Below are 17,926 nucleotides of genomic sequence, written 5' to 3' on the forward strand. Positions count from 1 at the left end.
GTCAAGGAGGAACAACAGGAGCAGGAGAAGCTTCTATCGAATTCACACACTGAATCAGAGCGGGGGCAGCGTGGTGCACGGGCAAAAGCTTAATCAAAACCCAATTATAATGGTCACGGTTGGGAAGCTGGGAAAAGATCCTGTCCTTATTGCAACATTAGTGACTCCTGATTGTTGGTCCGTCCACATTCTCAGCAGAGCAAGAGGGGGAGTCTGCAGTAACAGACACTGCAGCGCAAAGACAGTCAAAAAAGCAAACTGATTTCAAGGCAATACATGCTTATTTTGAACCAGCATACCCCATTAACACCAGATTATCAAAGGATATATTTGACTTCCTTGGGCTCCAGGGTGATGGGTGAGTACTGTCTGGAGCAGTCACAGTCTGCCTGCACCACCAACAGCAACAGGTTGCTCTCTGGTATCTGCTGCACCACAAACATCCTGACACACGCAAGTGCATGCGTAGAAAAAGCGTGAAAATGTGCACACAACAAAAGCTGTCGTCATGATAAATAATAACATGAAAAACCCCATATAATGTTTCACATAGTCATTTATAGGATTATTTCTATAGAAAAAATAATGATTTTGTAAATTTACTTGGCAGGATGGTCTTACTGGGTAAATAAAATGAACAGAACACTATGATTCACTTGAAGCAGTGCTTGTGCTGTGTTATACCTCTTTTGGCCTCATGAGGGCGTTCACACTCAACCTATGATCCCAAACCTGCTGAAATAATAGTGTAACCACAAAACCACAGCTTTCTGCCTCTCTCTTTCAAACTCACACAGACACATGCTGTGATGCTTCCCTCTCTTTCTCCTCTTCCTCCTCCTCTTGCCTCCCACTGTTTTTCCATCTCTGTTTCTGTCACCCACTCTCCCCCACCTCTGCTTTTTCATTTACCTCTCTTAATACTTCCTCTCAGTTTTCCAGTCTCTCCCTCTCTCCCTCTCCACATGCCTCTCAGTCTTTCTATCACCTCGTGCACCCTGATCTAATTCCGTTCCTTTCTACTTATTTCCCTCTTCCTGATACTCTTGCATAAACACACACTGCTCTCAGTATGCAGAACAGTGCAAAGCCGTTGAAAATGGATTTTGGAAGGACAATTTAATATGACTGGTCTAGGGCTTAGAGAGGACTGCACTGCAGATTTGTGTGTGCGTAAGTGTGCATGAGTGTGTGCTTACTTTTGGCAGCGTCCACACTTAATAATGCTGTTGGTCTCTTTGACTGACGGCTCGTAGACGAAGCTGGGGTACTCGGTGTCACACGGCTGCAGGATGTCCCCTTTTTTCTTATGAGCTGAGGCTAATAGAGAAAGAGATGTGGGTCATGTCTTGAGGTTAGGAATTAGAATAAGTGAGTGTGAAAGTGTGCGTCTGATCTTTTGTTGGTGATTGACAGGTTGAGAGTGTGTGACAGGAGAACGCTGGGTTCTATTTAAGTGCTTCACACTTCAGCCATTTATTGCTCTTTCTACCATGACCAGAGGTGCTCTAGCTTGCTGTGTACTTAAGGCAAAATTGAATTTGGTGTCTGTGTACATGCAAATAGGTGAGTTTGAAAGCAGAAAGAAGAGCCATAATGGCTGGCTGAAATTCCACATCTGGCTGGGAGCTATGCTTTCTGTCTGACTTCCTCTGAATTACATTAGCTTCAGTGTAACACGACGCTTAGTTCTTGTTTTGAAGAACGTGCCAGTTGCCCCTGTTCCCTCTGAAAGCTACTTACATAATCAGACACACCGGATGCTGTTTTCTTTGAAGTATACTACAAACACTACACCAAACACAAAACTTAAAAAAGGTAGTTTAGCAGAGGACTGATCTCCCTAAAAAAAAAAATACTCCAAGACAGATACTCACACACGCTGAAAGATGGCTTGGCTGAATGGAGGGACGATGATGATGATGATGTGGAGTAAGAGGAAGAGCGGATGATTGGCAGGCGGAGTAATGAGAAGGGTGATCATGTGATTGATGGAGAGAGGATGAGAGCACACGATGCTGTTATTCGGTAATGACCTCTAGACTGGTGATCGATGTTGCACACAACTCACAGTGTTAACTGGTATTGAACTACTGTAACCAGTTTGTGGTGAGTGGTAGCAGAGACAACATAATGAAAATGTTATGGGGTTTTTTTTTGAGTGAGTGAAGGGTTGATGGTGACTATTATTAGCCAAGACTTCCTAATTTCCCTTTAGAATTTACTTGACAGGTTTATAAAGAATTGGTTTATAAGGCAAATTACTGCAAATACTGCAGGATGTGATGATGTGCAAAATATACATTATATATTTCACAGCACATATTGAGGGACATTCATCATAAAGATGCATAGTTTGACCCTTAACTGGCCACATTCTTTCTTACCGTCAGCAAAATGCTCCGTGTGCCAGAAGCCGCAGATATTAAACTCCAGGAGAAACCTTGTGAAGGAGAGAGGAGAGTGGACGGAGAGAGGGAGTCAATTAGGCGGCCATCGTTATAGACCAAAGCAGATTGCAAGCAGATTGCGTGCAGCTTTCAGAAACTGGGCCAGGACCCAAAGTTGTGTCATGGGAATATTAAAATGGGTCCTCAAGTTATTCAGCAGTAATTGGTATCTTTGGTAGCCGCATTTTTTTTTTCTTTAAACTGGATGACCAGCTTGTTTTTTCTAATGAAGCTAATGAACTCACTACTGTAAAAGCTGAAGCTTTTCATGAAAAGACGTCCATTTATAAACTTCCCTTGTTCCAATTTAGGGTGATAACTTTTCACAAAATAGTTCAACATTTTGGGGAAAGATACGTCTTCGCTTTCATATGAATATAAAGGTATCGTCTGCAGCCGGTTAGCTTAGTTTAGCATGAAGACTGGAAAAAGAGGGAAGCAGCTCTATTCAGCCAGGCTCTGTTGAAAGGTAAGAAAATCCGCCTACTTGCATCTCTACAGCTCACTAATTAACATGTTATGCCTGGTTTGTTTAATCCATAAAAGACATGTTCAGACTGCAAAAACGACATGATGTGGTTTTACGAGGGCTTACTGAACGTAGCCAAACTTGGGTCTGTTGTGTCAAGAAAGGAAATGGACATGCATGATGTTTAGACTAAGTAGATGAAGTAAGCTTTCGAGATGCTGGTAGGCAGATTTTGTCGTCTTGGGACAGAGCCAGGCTAGCTGTTTCCCCCTGTTCACAGTGTTAGTGCTAAACTGACTGACTGTTGGCAGCAGCTTCATATTTACCATACAGATACGAGAGCTGTATTGAATGTCTTATCTAACTCCCGGCAAGAAAGCAAAGAAACACAGTCCCCTAACTAATGATTTCGTGTTGTCAACTGAGGGAAAAACTTTCCAATACTTTACAGAAAAAACAGATGTACTGATATTCTGGTTGCCACCGAGCAAAACTTACAGAAGGAAGTTGGAGAGGAACCACTTGAGGGCTGAAGCCAAACCATAGAACGGCTGAAGACAGAAACAGAGTATAGTTAGTGCAGAATTGACTGGACATATTGTCAATAACACTGTAAAGAGCGTGAGCACACTGTACATACGCTGAGAAGTGGACGGGCGCTGCTGACGGAGTGCAAGTTCATCTTACACATGGCCTGGTAGTCAAACAAGGACACCCTGAAGGAACACACACACACACACACTAAAGCAATTGGTGTTGCTCTTCAGGCAGTATTTCACAGGCTTATATCGATTCCTTGACCCCACAGAGACGATTACACACAGTGTCGTATAGCTGAGCTTAACCTCTGTAGAAACCCTGATCCCTGACTTAAGTTGGAAAAGAAAGAAACCTGAGAGAAAATCATCCTAGTACTTAGATGATTTTCCTTCTTAAACAGCAGATTGAGCCAAAATTTCGATTGTCGTATTATACTACACTGCTTCTATTTGGTCCTTGTGCAGGTACAAGCTCAAGGAGATGTAAATACACAAATTTGCAGAGGGATGCACATACGGACTGCAAACGCATACAGACACACACACGCACACACACACACAGCCACTGAAGTCCATGCATGCTCAAAACCAGTTATGTAATATCCTGTGTCAAATGAAGCATGACGAAATGTTTTAGCCGTTTAAAAATAGCACATCACTCATGAGATTTCAAACATAAAAGATGGGCGAAAAGTAAGAGGGAGAAAAATCCAGAGCAGTCAAAGAAGCTCAAAGGGCAGCGAAAGGGAAAAGCAGGGATATTTGTACCACAAACACAGAGGTGGGTGAATTAGCTACCCTCTGCACATAGACTGAACAGCACAGGGCAGAAACTCTCCCGTTCTATAGCATTAAAAACAAAGCTTTTGAGTCTCTATAATGACAGTAAAGCATGCCCTCCAGGCTATGTTTCACATGCATACTAATGCATGGCTTAGGCGTATAAGATCCAAAAAGTAAATGGAAAACATTTACAAGCCAAACTCCTGGTTAAGACAAGGCTCAACGACAACCACGTCTGTTTGTGATACAGCATCTAATCAAACTCACGAGCCAGACTCAAATGCATGCTGTTATGCGCGTGAGACACCGGAATGCACAATATGGCATGTGACATTTGCAGCGTGGGGGGAGTGCTCTTAAAGGCCCCCATCAGGACCCCCATTAACCCCTCTGTCCTTTGCTAACAGCCAGGCAATGACAACCAGATATTACCTTTTGAACATGCCCATTCGGATTAGCGTGGTCATCACTGATCCATCAATCTCACCAAAGAACCTTCCCGCCTATCAGAAAAGAGACAGACACTTTGATCTCAGTGTGAAATGTCTCATCAAGCATTCATCCAGCGAGTGTGTGTATTTGATTAACGGTAATTTTTTTGTTGCTGTGTCTCTTTCACTCAGTAGAGATGGGCCCTACAGGTGTCTATTTAAAGAACAGGTCAACATTTTGGGAAATTCACTTACTCACTTTTTCGCAGAAATGGGGGAAACAGCTCGCCTGCTTAAAGGTAACAAATCCATGTACTATCACATCTAAACCCCACTTATTAACACCTTAAATCTTGTTTGTTTAATCCTTTTTAAATCAGATTTGGTGAGTGTTGCTTCCTGTAAAAAAACAGAATAAAAAACAAAAACCCTCACCATAAACTGTGAGTGCGACAGTAAAACTACAGGGCACACTGCTGCTTTGCTTATGATTTGTTGTGTTGCATAATTGTAGGCTGAGCTACTTATACAGTTGTTGTGATTCATGAGTACTGATTCATTTTACTGCTTATCATTAATAGTTACTGTGGGAAAAGGTTGAAAATTAAAAATGTGAATATATAAACATGCATTATGATCTTTTCACTGCTGGGGTGTAAAAAACACACATCTTAAAATATTTTCTATGTGCCCAAAGGCCACTGAAGTCATTCCTAACATTAACAACCAAATGAGATTACGTAAGGCAATGGCAAATGCAAAATGCCAAATTCATGCGGTTTTGAGTCCTATTCATAGCGAGCTGGACGTTGTCCGGTTGGACGCAGTGTCCCGGCCACAGACAGGATGTCTGCACTGCTTGTTAACAGTGGTGCAGAGAATGAGAGGTGGGACTTCTCACTGAATGACGGGAACATTTAAGTGATTGTGAGATAACAGGAGCAGAATATTTTGGATCAGTATTCCAAATGTGTTCCTTTTCTTGTTAGGTAATGAATCAATTAACAGGCATGAGAGCTCTAAAATAATCAGGTCGAGGATTAGAAAGTCTAGAAAGCACATTTCTGTGTGTGTGCGTGTGTGTGTGTGTGTGTGTGTGTGTGTGTGAACTTACATCATTGCGCTGTTCAGAAATGAGGACAAAGCCATTATTGTCAATCACATAGCAGTTGATGTCCTGGAATGAGAGACAGAGACAGCGAAAGCAATTACTCACCTAAATAAAGATCTGCGACAAAGATAACAAACAAACACAATCATTCATATCATTAAAAGCAACACGGGTCAGTTTTTTTTTTTTTTTTACTTTTGTGGCTCCACATAGTTGCAAAAAGCTTGAATACCAAGATATGACATAGTCAGTCATCAATTCGTGCTAGCTTGAGAATTTATATTCACTATATATCGGACAAAAAGAGAAATATACTCACAAGGCTGTCACACCGCAGAGGACAAATCCCCTCTACATTAGAACACTGGAGGACAGACAGAGACAAAGAAAAGAAAACGTCACGTGTCTCACCATTAACAAGCCAAGGAAAGAGTCTCTAAGAGAAAGTGCAGGTGACTGGAAGTGTGCTATGTGTTATATTCTCTGTCAAGTGTTTAGAAGAGGGCATGTTTGTGTACGTGAGGAAACGAGTTGAACACATGCTCTGCCTGCGGAGGTGTTCTGCTCGAACATGTGTCAGTGTAGACAAGTGCATGTGTACGTGTGAACGCGAGAAAAAGGCGTCCGTGTTGAGAAGGTGAGAAGGTGTTATTTCGTGGGTCTCGTCTACCTGCGATGGGCTCAGGAGTGTCTCGATAGCAAGTTTGCACTTGTCACTTCAGCATGTCCGTGACTCTGTGTGTGTGTGTGTGTGTGTGTGTGTGTGTGTGTGTGTGTGTAATCTGCTTTAACTGGAGTGTGAAGCTGACTTCACAGAGCTCAGCAGGTGCTGAAGATGTTAAATTTGGGTCTGTGCAAAAAGGAGTGACGAGGGGAGATGATGCATACTTACATCCGTGTCATTTGGCTGAGAGGACATGAAAAGAGGAACAAAGAGAGATAAAAGGAGAGGATGAAGAAGGGAGAGAAACATTAGTTCAGTCAGTCATGTGTAAGCCCGTGCACTGACTAAGCCATGTCACTCTCTCGCTGCTGGTTTGCATGTTGACAAAGTCACGTTTGTGTTTCAGGAAGGGATGAAAGCCCGCAGATGTTTTTTTTCTTCAAGAACGACGATTTTTGTAAATTTCATTGCAGTTTTAACAGGTTTCGAAGCAGGCCTGAAGAAATCTAATAAATCAATGAGATCCATGAAATGACAAATAGTAATGGTAATAATAGGATTTATTTACTATACATCAGCCTTTGCAGGTGGACAAAAAGTTCTCTATCAACACTAAATTTCACCTGCTAACACTTTCCTTCATCAGTGGAGGGATCATGAGTCAAAATGTCAATAGTTCTCCTCATGACTTTAAGGTCACATCTCATATCTACGGTATGGTGTCTATGGACAATATGTCTTCGAAATCATGGTCAGGCTATATAGAGCGTGTCCGAGTGTGAATGAGACACTCTGTCATCCTTTTCAATCCTATTACAGCCAAGTGTCAGTCTTTCTCTCCGCTTCCCATCGCTGCCTCCTGAAATAAACTGCAATTCAGTGAGCGGACCGACAGAAATGATCCTTCCCCACATGCTGTCGGCCTCATGGGGGAGAAATATTTGTAAGAAACTACGCCGTGTTTATCTAAATATTCTACTATAAGTCTAAAAAATCTGAGCTTTAAGATCTGCTAGTGAAACCTGTAGGTGTTATTCATGTAGCTTTAGCCAGAAGATTTGTCATGATTGGTGGTAATAGAAATAAAAAGCGTGGGGTCCTTAAAACCAAAAATGTTGAAAAAGGTTGTAAATTTCATGGACAAATTCCCATCACACTGTGATATTTCCTGTGTACAAAGAGGACTTTCCTCTGAGGCTAGGACGTTGCTCTACAGACACAAATCACAAAAACTTTGCCTTTTGAGTTTACTGACTTTCTTCCCACCACTAATGAATTAAATCAGAACTGCCAAATTAGTCCATCACAGCTAACTGCTTTGGGCCCTTTGTCTTAATGCAGTGTTTTCCCCTCTATAAGCAACATTTCTATGCCTCATCAAGCCTCCTTACCTCTAACATCAGAGCGAGCGTTCTGAAGAGGCTGAACACAGTTATAATACACCGTGTTGGTATTATAACCATGACACTGCACACCACTGCATACTTTGCTATGCTATATCACACGAATTTACAAATGATCAAAGTGCATTAACACATTTTAAAGAAAGCCGCTCCATTCCTGAATACAGACATTTATTCATTTCACACTTCAAAAGTTGCTGTGCAGTGCCATCACGAGCAATAAGCAAGAAACAAATATGGAATTAAAGAGACAGGAATAAACAGCTGAGACTTGTCCAAGAGATAAAGGACGTGTCAAGATGTGAATGGCAGTAAATCTATCATCTTTTGATTCTCATTACTATCACCTCGCAGCCTCTCACTGCACCTCCACTCGCTGTCAGACGAAATATAGCAGCAATGGACTGTGAGAGATGTATGGGTGCTCACACTGTAGGATCCACACTGTATATCTTAACGTGATGCATCTTCATAAAATTGTGGGTTTACAGGTATAACCAAGGTGGGAACATCATGTGTCAGTGGAGCAGGGTGATGAGGTCTCTCTTTTTTTATTCCTTCATGTTTACACCTGTTTCTTTCTCTTTCACTTTCTCCCTTTTAAACACCATGGATGTACACACACACACACACACACACACACACACACACACACACACACACACACACACACACAGCAGAGTGTACTGTACAGTGATGTCAGAACATCTTCCCATTAACATTTGGATGGTTCCTACTAGACAGCATCTCATGCTTTATTCTTACCCTCACTAATTCATAATTCATCCACTAATAACATCTTATTTTAAGGTAGTCAACCTTATACTGTAGCTGAAGGTCAAACAGGGTTTCCCTCACTTACGTAACTCTTCCCCTGAGATCTGAGGACTATGTGCACAGTTCAATCAAGTGAGCGATTAAAAATTGTGGTCGAAATGAAAATCAGTACAATGAAAATCAGAGTTAATCAACATTTTTCAGTGCATGCATGAGCCATTAACCTTCATAAACACAATTAATTGAAGTGGCAATATGGATGGAGACTTAAAGATTGAATGCAATCCTATACATTTTCTTTCTTTTAACACTTGCACCCCATTGGCAGAAGTCTTTCTAGGCAGATATTTGTGGCTGCCATGTGACCGGTTACCTCCAGAATGCAGATATTTCATTTAGGATTTAGAGCAGGTACAGCATCTTCACCCCTATGGGAGCTGAACACTTTAAATAGGCCACAGAGAAGATTTCACACATAAACACACACACACACACACACACACACACACACACACACGTGGAGGAGCACACATGAACATACACAGTCAAGACAAGCACATACTGTGAGTGTACGCACACACAAACCCCATGAAATAAAGATGCCTGACAGTGAGCCCGTGACAGGTAGATAAGACGATTATGTAAGCTATCAGAGGAAGGGAGGGAGGGCTGAGGTGAGGAGGCAAGGGAAGAAGGAAGGAGTGAAGGGGCTGAGAGAGGTAGGACAGAAAGTGTTGAGGGAAAGAAAGGAAGTGGGAGGAGAGAAAACTGAGAATTTAGGCAGGAGGAGAGAGGGAGCTGGGAGTCGAGATGACTTTCCATACAGCATAAATCTAGTGGATAACAAGGCTACTGCAAATGATGCTAATGAGTTCCTAGTTGATGAATATGGACATAACAACACACTAGTGCACAGATGGTCATGCATATGGTCCCTGTCAACATGACAGACATTAACATTAACAGACACATACACATAAATAGTGCTCTCGTCTTCACACGTCCACGAACACAAACACACACACAGAAACCCACTTGGGGGCTGCTCAGCCTCGATGTGGTAGCTATCCATCATGAGGAGGCTAGCCAGCAACCTTAATGCTCTTTTAACTGCTGTCATTTATAGCCATGGGAGCAGGAGAGGGAAGCAGCCAAGTTATCAAACACCTGCTACAGCAAAGGTGTTACGCCAAATTAAGCAAGTTCTTCTTGAATAAAATGTTCTCATAGGTGTGGGAGAGCTCATGGGATGCGAAGGCCCTCCACTGAAAGCACTGCTGATGAAATACTCTGAGTAGTGCATAAAAATAGCAGCTGAAAAACAATTGTAATGATGACACTTAATCTTTTAAAATAATATTTTAGGCAGGATAAGCCCCCCTTTAATGGTGGGTGCAGTGATATGGAAAACACTGCATTAAGCTTTGAATTAAAACAAAGTTTAAAAGCTGTAATTACCAACTAATGGAGCAGAAAAAGAGCCTATAATAATCCTTGACTCCTTGTCATACAGTAATAAATGGTGTCAGAACGGCCCGGTGGTTTAAAAGGCTATCCTGAATACAGAACTACCACGGGTTAAACCTGTGAAGCAGACAGCATATTCATCAATAGCCATAACTTCTATTTAACAAGAAACTGAGCAGTATGCATAGCAATGTGGTGTTTGGTTAATGCCAACAATGTAAATGTGAAATTTGAAAGTCAAATCAGGAACACAGCCTTTGACAATCAAAACTAGAAGTAAAAACGATTTGAGCTGTTTCCCACTGAGTCAGTAATCAGAGCACTTCAATGCAATCCTTTCATCCGGCATGAAAAATAAAGTAGTGAAGGTGCTGTATGAGAGCAGTCCAGTGAGAATCAAATGGGTGCACAGATGCCAACAATTTTTGACTGATTACTTTGGGAGATACAGGAGTCCTTACTCGGCAGGGGGTGGAGGTGGTGGATGGTACTATTCTTCAGTTAACTGAAAAACAGCACAGTTGTGTTGTTTGTACTCCAAAAGCATTGATCACTATAACTGCTCTAACCATAAATATATCAAATATTTCTAATCAGCGGCAGCATTGTACTGCAATCAACTTGTCGTACAGGGGGCATTAAAAAATACAAAAAAAACAAAGCAACAGTGCAATCATCACAGCATGTAATTCCCAAACAGTGCACAGGGCAACCTGACATTCGTCATTCCTTTCTGTGTTTGTGTTTTTGTTTACAGTTGGCGACATCCACGTTAAGCTCTGAAAGCACGACCATGCTGTCATATTCAGGAGGGAGTTTTTCCTTTATTAACCTTACTGTCACTGTCACAATCCTTTCCTTTTCTTTCCTTCAATCCTACCTATGAAGGATTCATTCAGTGAAAGGTCCGTCTGTGCTTACCTGTGCTACGATGGCCCAGAATCTGGACTCGACCACGTCCAGAGTCATCTGGACCCCGATGGCTGCAGGCAGAGACAGAGAGGGAGAGGGACAGAGGGGTGAATTAAGTACAGTAAAATAAACTTGAACTTAAATGGATTTAAAAGGATACTTATAATGGAGGATGTGGCAGATGTAGTGCACACACAGGATATGGATAGTGAAAGGGAAACACCTCTGCTAGAGCAGTGCGGGGCTTTGAACTCCAAACCTCTCTCCATTGCATTATTAGCACTGAAACTGTCATGGCAACGACATGAAAGCAGGAAGAAAAATATGTACACCACCTGTGGCTGCACAGCATGATCTTTCCGGTGTTATTATCTTTTTTCCTCTACCTGTGTACCCATTTCCCATTGTACGGTTTGTATGTTTTCAAGATCTGTCATTCCTCTTGCCGAGGCAGCAGCAAAAGCATTCACGCCTCAGACTGTATAAAACATGGACGTCACCGGAGGTTTCCACAAAGCCATTGTGAGGCTCAGGGACAGTGGCTCCAGCTGTTGTGTCTGACTGACTCTCGGCTAATCCAGAAATGGGCAAAGAGGTGGAGCGTGGGTGGAGCTCAGGCGGGTTGCTGAAACCTAGCAGCTAGCTGGCACTCAAAGCCGCCGTGCCCATAATTATGCATAACTGTAAGCCTTAATTCGAGGAACTGCAGTTTTTGGCACTTTCGTGTTCGCTTTACTTTCAGCCCAGGAGGCTGTCGCTTGATTCATACACATAAGAATCACATAACCCAAAAAATCAAGTCTGTATTAAATGTGTTCTCTCAAATTTCATGTGAGTTTCAATGATATACTTTGGCTCTGTCTCAGTTTTAACACTTAATGATCTCCAAATTGTTTAATAGTGCACATTTTCCTCATGCTGCAATCACTTCTGTCTGACATGAAGAGTTTACAGCAGCACTGTGAATGAGTAATGTGATAACACTTTTGATGTTGTAGTAGTAGTAATACCAGTGGGACTAGTAGAAATATATGAATAGTATTAGTAACAGCACTGGTAGTCATAGGCACCGCTGCTGTGATAACATGTTCAGTTTAAGCAGTGATTCCTTTAGAAGTAATGGTTGTAGCAGCAATAAACGGAGAGGGAAACTTTAATTCCAGCAGTTTAGAAGAAAGAACATTAATGAGCCGATTAATGTCCCAGGGTGAGAGACTATATCTCTCTCTCGGCTCTCAGGCTGGAGGAGTAGAGGAGGACCTGCTGTACAGATCAGCTCTGCCTTCAGAACTCAACTTATGAAAATCCTTTTACAGTAACTGGCCTTCTGAGCCTCAGCACCGCCATGTGAACCGCCTATTCTTAGACAGTGTGTGTCTGTGCGCGCATATGTGTGCGTCCGACCTCTGCCTACAACGTAGCACTGCCAGTCACAAAACATTAAGCCAAGAATTAGCGTGTGTTTGTACATGTTTCAGCCACGCACGTACGCACACACACGGCGGCAGAATGATTGCTTGTGTCAGCTTAGGGCTGCAACGTCCATCAGCATTTTAGTCGGCGTGGTAATGCAAAAAGGAACTGTAATTGCATAAGTTCTCAGTGCACACATACTGTATGCACCCACACACAACAAATACACACACACACACACACACACACACACACACACACACACACACACACACTGCGAGGGAAGATATGACACTTCATATTAGCATCAAAGACTCAGCGTTTTCCTCCCAGCATGCTTTGTACAGCCACACAGGGAAAGCCTCCGCGGTGCTCTCAATACACAAAACACATATAAGCACAAATGCCTGCGCACACACCCACCTCCCCTCACAGAGCCTGCACTAATACCCAACCACACACACGCACGTCATCGTGTGCCGTAATAAATACACGCAGCAGAATAATTACTTTAATGGAGTCAGGTGGCAGAGAGGCTTTATTATGAGGGAGATTAGTTTATAGGTTGGTCATTTTTAGGTCTGGCTGGGAGGAAAAAAGAGAGCAGAGAGGAAGGACTTGTTTTGTTAGCTGAAGATAGATTTAGACACATTCAGTGCTTTAATGTCAGACCTCAGCCGTACTTCAAAGGACCGTGCCCGTAGTGCTTTATGTCTTACCCTACTCACTACAAATCACAAGTACGTCACACCACCGCGTCGAATACGCTGATCCAATTTCTGATTTCAATTTCATTTTCATGTAAGGTAACATGAGGCCAGAAACTGTGCTGTGCCACTAAAAGATCACTTGGCAGCCCGGCATGACTGAATGCATCTAACTTATATTGGAGACAGTGAATTGAATAATCGCATTGACGAAGAGACAATATTTGAAGTGGATTAGTCATGCCGTGGTCATTACCGATCCAGTGTATTGGATCATTAATCACAGCTAATCACTTTGCAGTCCATCAGTTTTGTTGCTGGGATTTTAGAAATACAAAGTCCACGTGTCCCCAGCAAAACCCCTGCAACATATGAAATGTTTGGCTTGCCACCAACTAAACTCTGTAAACTTTTCCATGGAATTTTGAAAAATCTTACACACTGGTATGGTGAATGAAACGTGGTCCTTCTTCTCAGTTTGTACCTATTGGCTGAAAAGTTCAACGCATCTCATTCAATTATGCTTGTGAGATGCTATTAGGCCATGAATTATGGATCAGTGAGAGTGAGAATAAACTATGAGCTGTATGTCTTCATGGGGATCAGTCCAGTGTCTGTATGCGTGTCTGGTTTGTGTGTGCATGTGTGTGTGCCGTGGATTCCATCCTATCTCTTGAAAATCAGTCAGATTGTGGCTGTAATCAGCTCGTAATCATCCATGTACACAGAAAAGTTGGTTTAGTTGATTGGGGGGTTGTTTATCTGTTCATACGGCTCCAGGACGGCTGTTCAAAAATGTCCAAAGTGTGAAAATATACATTGCAATGCATTTTCATATGTGATCAGTCATTTTGTCCCCCAGAAGATAAAATATCACATGTAAGGATGCAAAATCAATGCAAAAAAAGCACATGGGATATACGACTGGTGATCTGTGAATTTTTCTTCCAGGTGTTTAAACACCCTCTCCTACACATCTGTCCTCAGTGGTGCTTGCGACCTTGAAGTCATCTCTCTCCACAGTAATCTCAGATAAAGTGTTGGAAGGCCATTATGGAGGGCAGCAGTAATCTGCCTTCTTTTCCACTTTGAGTTGGAGGCCAAATCTAATTAAAACCATCACACTGATCCCTCTGTGAGTGTGTGTGTGTGTTGTAATAGATGTTATTTTTCCATAATGTGTCTCATAGCTAGCAGACATTACTCGATGTGTGTTCAGTTTGCATACAAGTGTGTGCACAAGAATATGTATAACCTTACATGCATGCAATGAAGAGTGTGTGTGTGTGTGTGTGTGTGTGTGTGTGTGTGTGTGTGTGTGTGTGTGTGTGTGCTCACAAGCTTGAACGTGTGCGCTTGCATGTATGAGACCGTATCTTGCACACTCACAGTCTGAGTCGCAATTAGCGTGAGCTGCCAATCACAGTGGAGTGTGCTTTCAACAGGAAATGAATTAATGAGGAAATAAATAAAAAATTAACGCAACCAGGAGCTGGAGTTAATTGGTTATTACACTAACGAGATAGAGGGATGAGAGATGCAGGGATGCGAACTGTGAATGATGGGGAAAAAGAATGTGAAAGATAAAGGGCGACTGGGACGAGGGTAAACAGACTCCAGGACAACAGAAACAAACACAAAGGGGTAGGGGACTCTGCACGTGCACTCGTTGTGAATGACCTGAGTCTTCCACAAGGCAAGGCAGATATATTGCCAAAGCTACAGCCAGCTAGTCACAAGAATGCCAGAGAAAGTAACGGTAGCACACATCCACCGCAGTGAGCAGGCCGGGTAGCTGATTCAGACTGAAAGCTGCAATAATTTGCAAGTGCTAATACATTTGGAAAGACAATTAATGCTGCCCGGATTACATTTTTATCAACATAATAAGGAAATATTTTGCTGCAGAACTTTCACTGATGAAGTATGTCATTTGTTTTTCTGACATTATCCGCTTGTAACAACTGAAGCATGATTATGTTTTAACAGTTACGTCTAGACAATTTAAACGGCCTGTTTTTGGTCAGGGAGTGACTCTTGTCTTGGTTAAATACTGAAAAATTCAATGGTGACATATGGCAGGATGTTGTTGTTTCTCTCCAGTATATTTAACCAAAAACACCCTCTTTTCCAAAACAAAGTGTTTTTGTAGCCTAAACCTAACCACATCCAGGATGTGGGTCACAAACCCTGGTCTCCATCAGTCTGATGCTCTGTACACCCACCATCCACTCCAACCACTTTCCAAAGACTTCTGTGGGGTACAAAAATGTAGCCCTCGGAAAAAAACATATAATGCAGCTATTAATCATAATTCGTAGGAACCAGGGCGGCATAGTCCTGCCACTAAAGCTCACTATAATTGAACTGAGTGACTGAATGAGACAGGGAAAGGTGAAGAGTTGCTGGCCTTTTGCTAAATGGAGCAGCAAAAGTGTCAAGTGTCTGACAGACTGTGAAGAAAGAGAGGGATGGAGCATGATGGTGGAAGAAGAATATCTGTCTGTCTGTCTGTCTGTCTGTCTGTCTTTTTTTACTTTGGTGACACACAGTGTGGTGACTGTGCAGTTCTATAAATGGGTGGCGGCATGTGTTCACACATTTTTGACAACATAGAGTGTGTTTGACTGTGAGTGCGTGTGTGTGAGAGTGTGTGCTGGACTGAGATGGCACAGGAGGTCAGCTTGTGTTAAATGACCGGAGTGCAGTGCTGGTGTTGATGGTTCCGTTAGCAAGACCCTGGAGTCGAGGCTAAATATAAAGGAACACACACAGGCACACACACACGCACACACACACACAGACACAGACACAGACACACACACACACACACACACACACACACACATGCATATACACACACAAAAGAGTCAATAAATTAAACTGACACAATGGCTAAGTCTCAGGGCACAGAGGAGACACTGAAAATAAGGCCACTAGTGAGGAGGTCATTTCATTCTTTTCACACACAAATGCATGCGCACACACACGCACACACACAGAGTGGACAGCAGTATGCTTTAGCACAGAATGTGTTAAAAAGACATAATAAACACAAAATTGGAAAACCGCAAGGGAGTAAGAGAGAGAAGAAAAGAGTTCAAGACCAAAGGAATGAAGGAGACACACGTAAACACACACACGCATGCACACAATAAACCAAAAACGGAGAGACACACATGCAGAGATACAGGTCATCAACAGAGCACATGCATTGTAATCAAAGGACCAGATTAATTGATGTAATGGAGTCAGGTGGCCCAGGTGGAGGGAGAGTGATGGAGGGATGAAGAGGGACGACAGGGCGGGCAGGAAAAGGATAAGACGAAAAGCAGAGGGGATGAAAGAGGATGAATTGATTTTTAATAATGTTATGAGTTGGAAACCCTTTCATTTCAACAGAGCGTGGCTATCAATAATAGAGCAAGCGAGATCAAATGGTGGTGCGTGAGCGTGCATGAGAGTACGTGTGTTTCTCATTCTTTACATATGTGTGTGTAGAGACAACAAGAGAAGCAGAGGTGGGAGGCCTGGAGAGGAGGACAAGGCGTTAGGGATGGTGTGTGTGTGTGTGTGTGTGTGTGTGTGTGTGTGTGTGTGTGTGTGTGTGAGAGTGTGTGTTTAAGAATCAGTGAGCACCAGCTTTTAATTTAAAATCCACATCTACGGTTAAAAGATAATTCTGCTTTATTGAAGAATTATTCTTCTAGTTTGGGCCATCATTCCTGTTGGTAACCCAGCATCACTGATCACACCCCACAGTGATGTCACAGTGTACCAACACACCCTGGAGTACACGTCCACATCACTGCAGCAAGGTGAAAACCACAGGAGGTCAGCAAAAACAAGAGTATTAAGTGACTCTTTCACTTTTGAAGAGAAGAAACACAAGCGGTCAGATATCATAGAGGTCTTAAACGCACCACCATGTTGGGGAAATGGCTAAAAGCTTCAACATTTTCTAAGCTGTGTGTTCGCTTCACTCCACTTGTGTGTGTGTTTGAGCAAAAGCAACTGATTCACAAAATCTGTGTTTTATGTATTTTGTGCCTACTTTGAAATCTTAAAGCGTGTTCTGTGTTTGAACCAAGTGTGGACAGCAAGATTACTGTTTATCTGAACAAACGTCAAAGGCTGTCATGTATCTGTCTTCCTCTCTCTTTTCTGCTTTATTGCGCGCGCGCACACACACACACACACACACACACACACACACACACACACACTGACAATGCAAACATGTAGAGATTATAGTTTTCTCACTTAAAAACGTCACTTGTGCTTTGTTTCTCGCTCTCCCTCGCAAACACACAAACACATAATTGTAGTCTTTACGGACAAATGTCAAACATTCATCTGTATGATGGAGCAGAGAGAGAGGCAGTTCAGAACATCTTTTTTTCGAGTCTTTTTTCTCCTGTTTTCTACCACATCTTTCTTTCCATCCTCTTTAATATGTGACTGTCTGACCCTGTGAAAAGACAGCTATCATCCATACGCCTCACCCTGTAATCTGCATCTTGCTTCACTTGTATGCATGGCCAAAAAGAAAAACAACTTGAAGATAACAAACAGCATTAAGGCTCAATACTGAGAGGAATGCTGCATGAATAAGAAATGCAAACATAACAATAATGGCACGGGCGAACAGGGATTTCTGTGATGATTTAAAGGATATAATGAGAATATTATGTCATTGCTGTGATCTGCTGTTGATGAAGGAAAACTGCAGGGACACAAACAGGACATTCCACATCTCTGCACCGTTTCTACTGCATTCCTTGAAATTGGTTTTGGCTA

At 42.4% G+C, this 17,926-nt stretch overlaps 1 protein-coding gene across 5 annotated transcripts in view; it reads right to left on the minus strand.

The window, feature by feature from the left end:
* cacna2d4a (calcium channel, voltage-dependent, alpha 2/delta subunit 4a) overlaps nt 1-17,926 on the minus strand; it is a 79,349-nt gene that overhangs the window by 2,175 nt on the left and 59,248 nt on the right. For 4 of the 5 annotated variants that reach the window (XM_076722159.1, XM_076722158.1, XM_076722157.1 and 1 more), the window contains 11 exons: nt 11,016-11,077; nt 6,676-6,690; nt 6,103-6,147; nt 5,787-5,849; nt 4,674-4,744; nt 3,560-3,635; nt 3,418-3,470; nt 2,388-2,443; nt 1,878-1,898; nt 1,200-1,320; nt 324-444 (listed from right to left, as the gene is read on the minus strand). In XM_076722159.1, the coding sequence (XP_076578274.1) occupies nt 324-444; nt 1,200-1,320; nt 1,878-1,898; nt 2,388-2,443; nt 3,418-3,470; nt 3,560-3,635; nt 4,674-4,744; nt 5,787-5,849; nt 6,103-6,147; nt 6,676-6,690; nt 11,016-11,077 (704 nt within the window). The remainder of the gene's footprint in view (nt 1-323; nt 445-1,199; nt 1,321-1,877; nt 1,899-2,387; nt 2,444-3,417; nt 3,471-3,559; nt 3,636-4,673; nt 4,745-5,786; nt 5,850-6,102; nt 6,148-6,675; nt 6,691-11,015; nt 11,078-17,926) is intronic. The other variant, XM_076722156.1, reaches the window with a different exon arrangement.

The sequence above is a fragment of the Chaetodon auriga genome, chromosome 22 (genome assembly GCF_051107435.1).
Source record: "Chaetodon auriga isolate fChaAug3 chromosome 22, fChaAug3.hap1, whole genome shotgun sequence".
NCBI lineage: Eukaryota > Metazoa > Chordata > Actinopteri > Chaetodontiformes > Chaetodontidae > Chaetodon > Chaetodon auriga.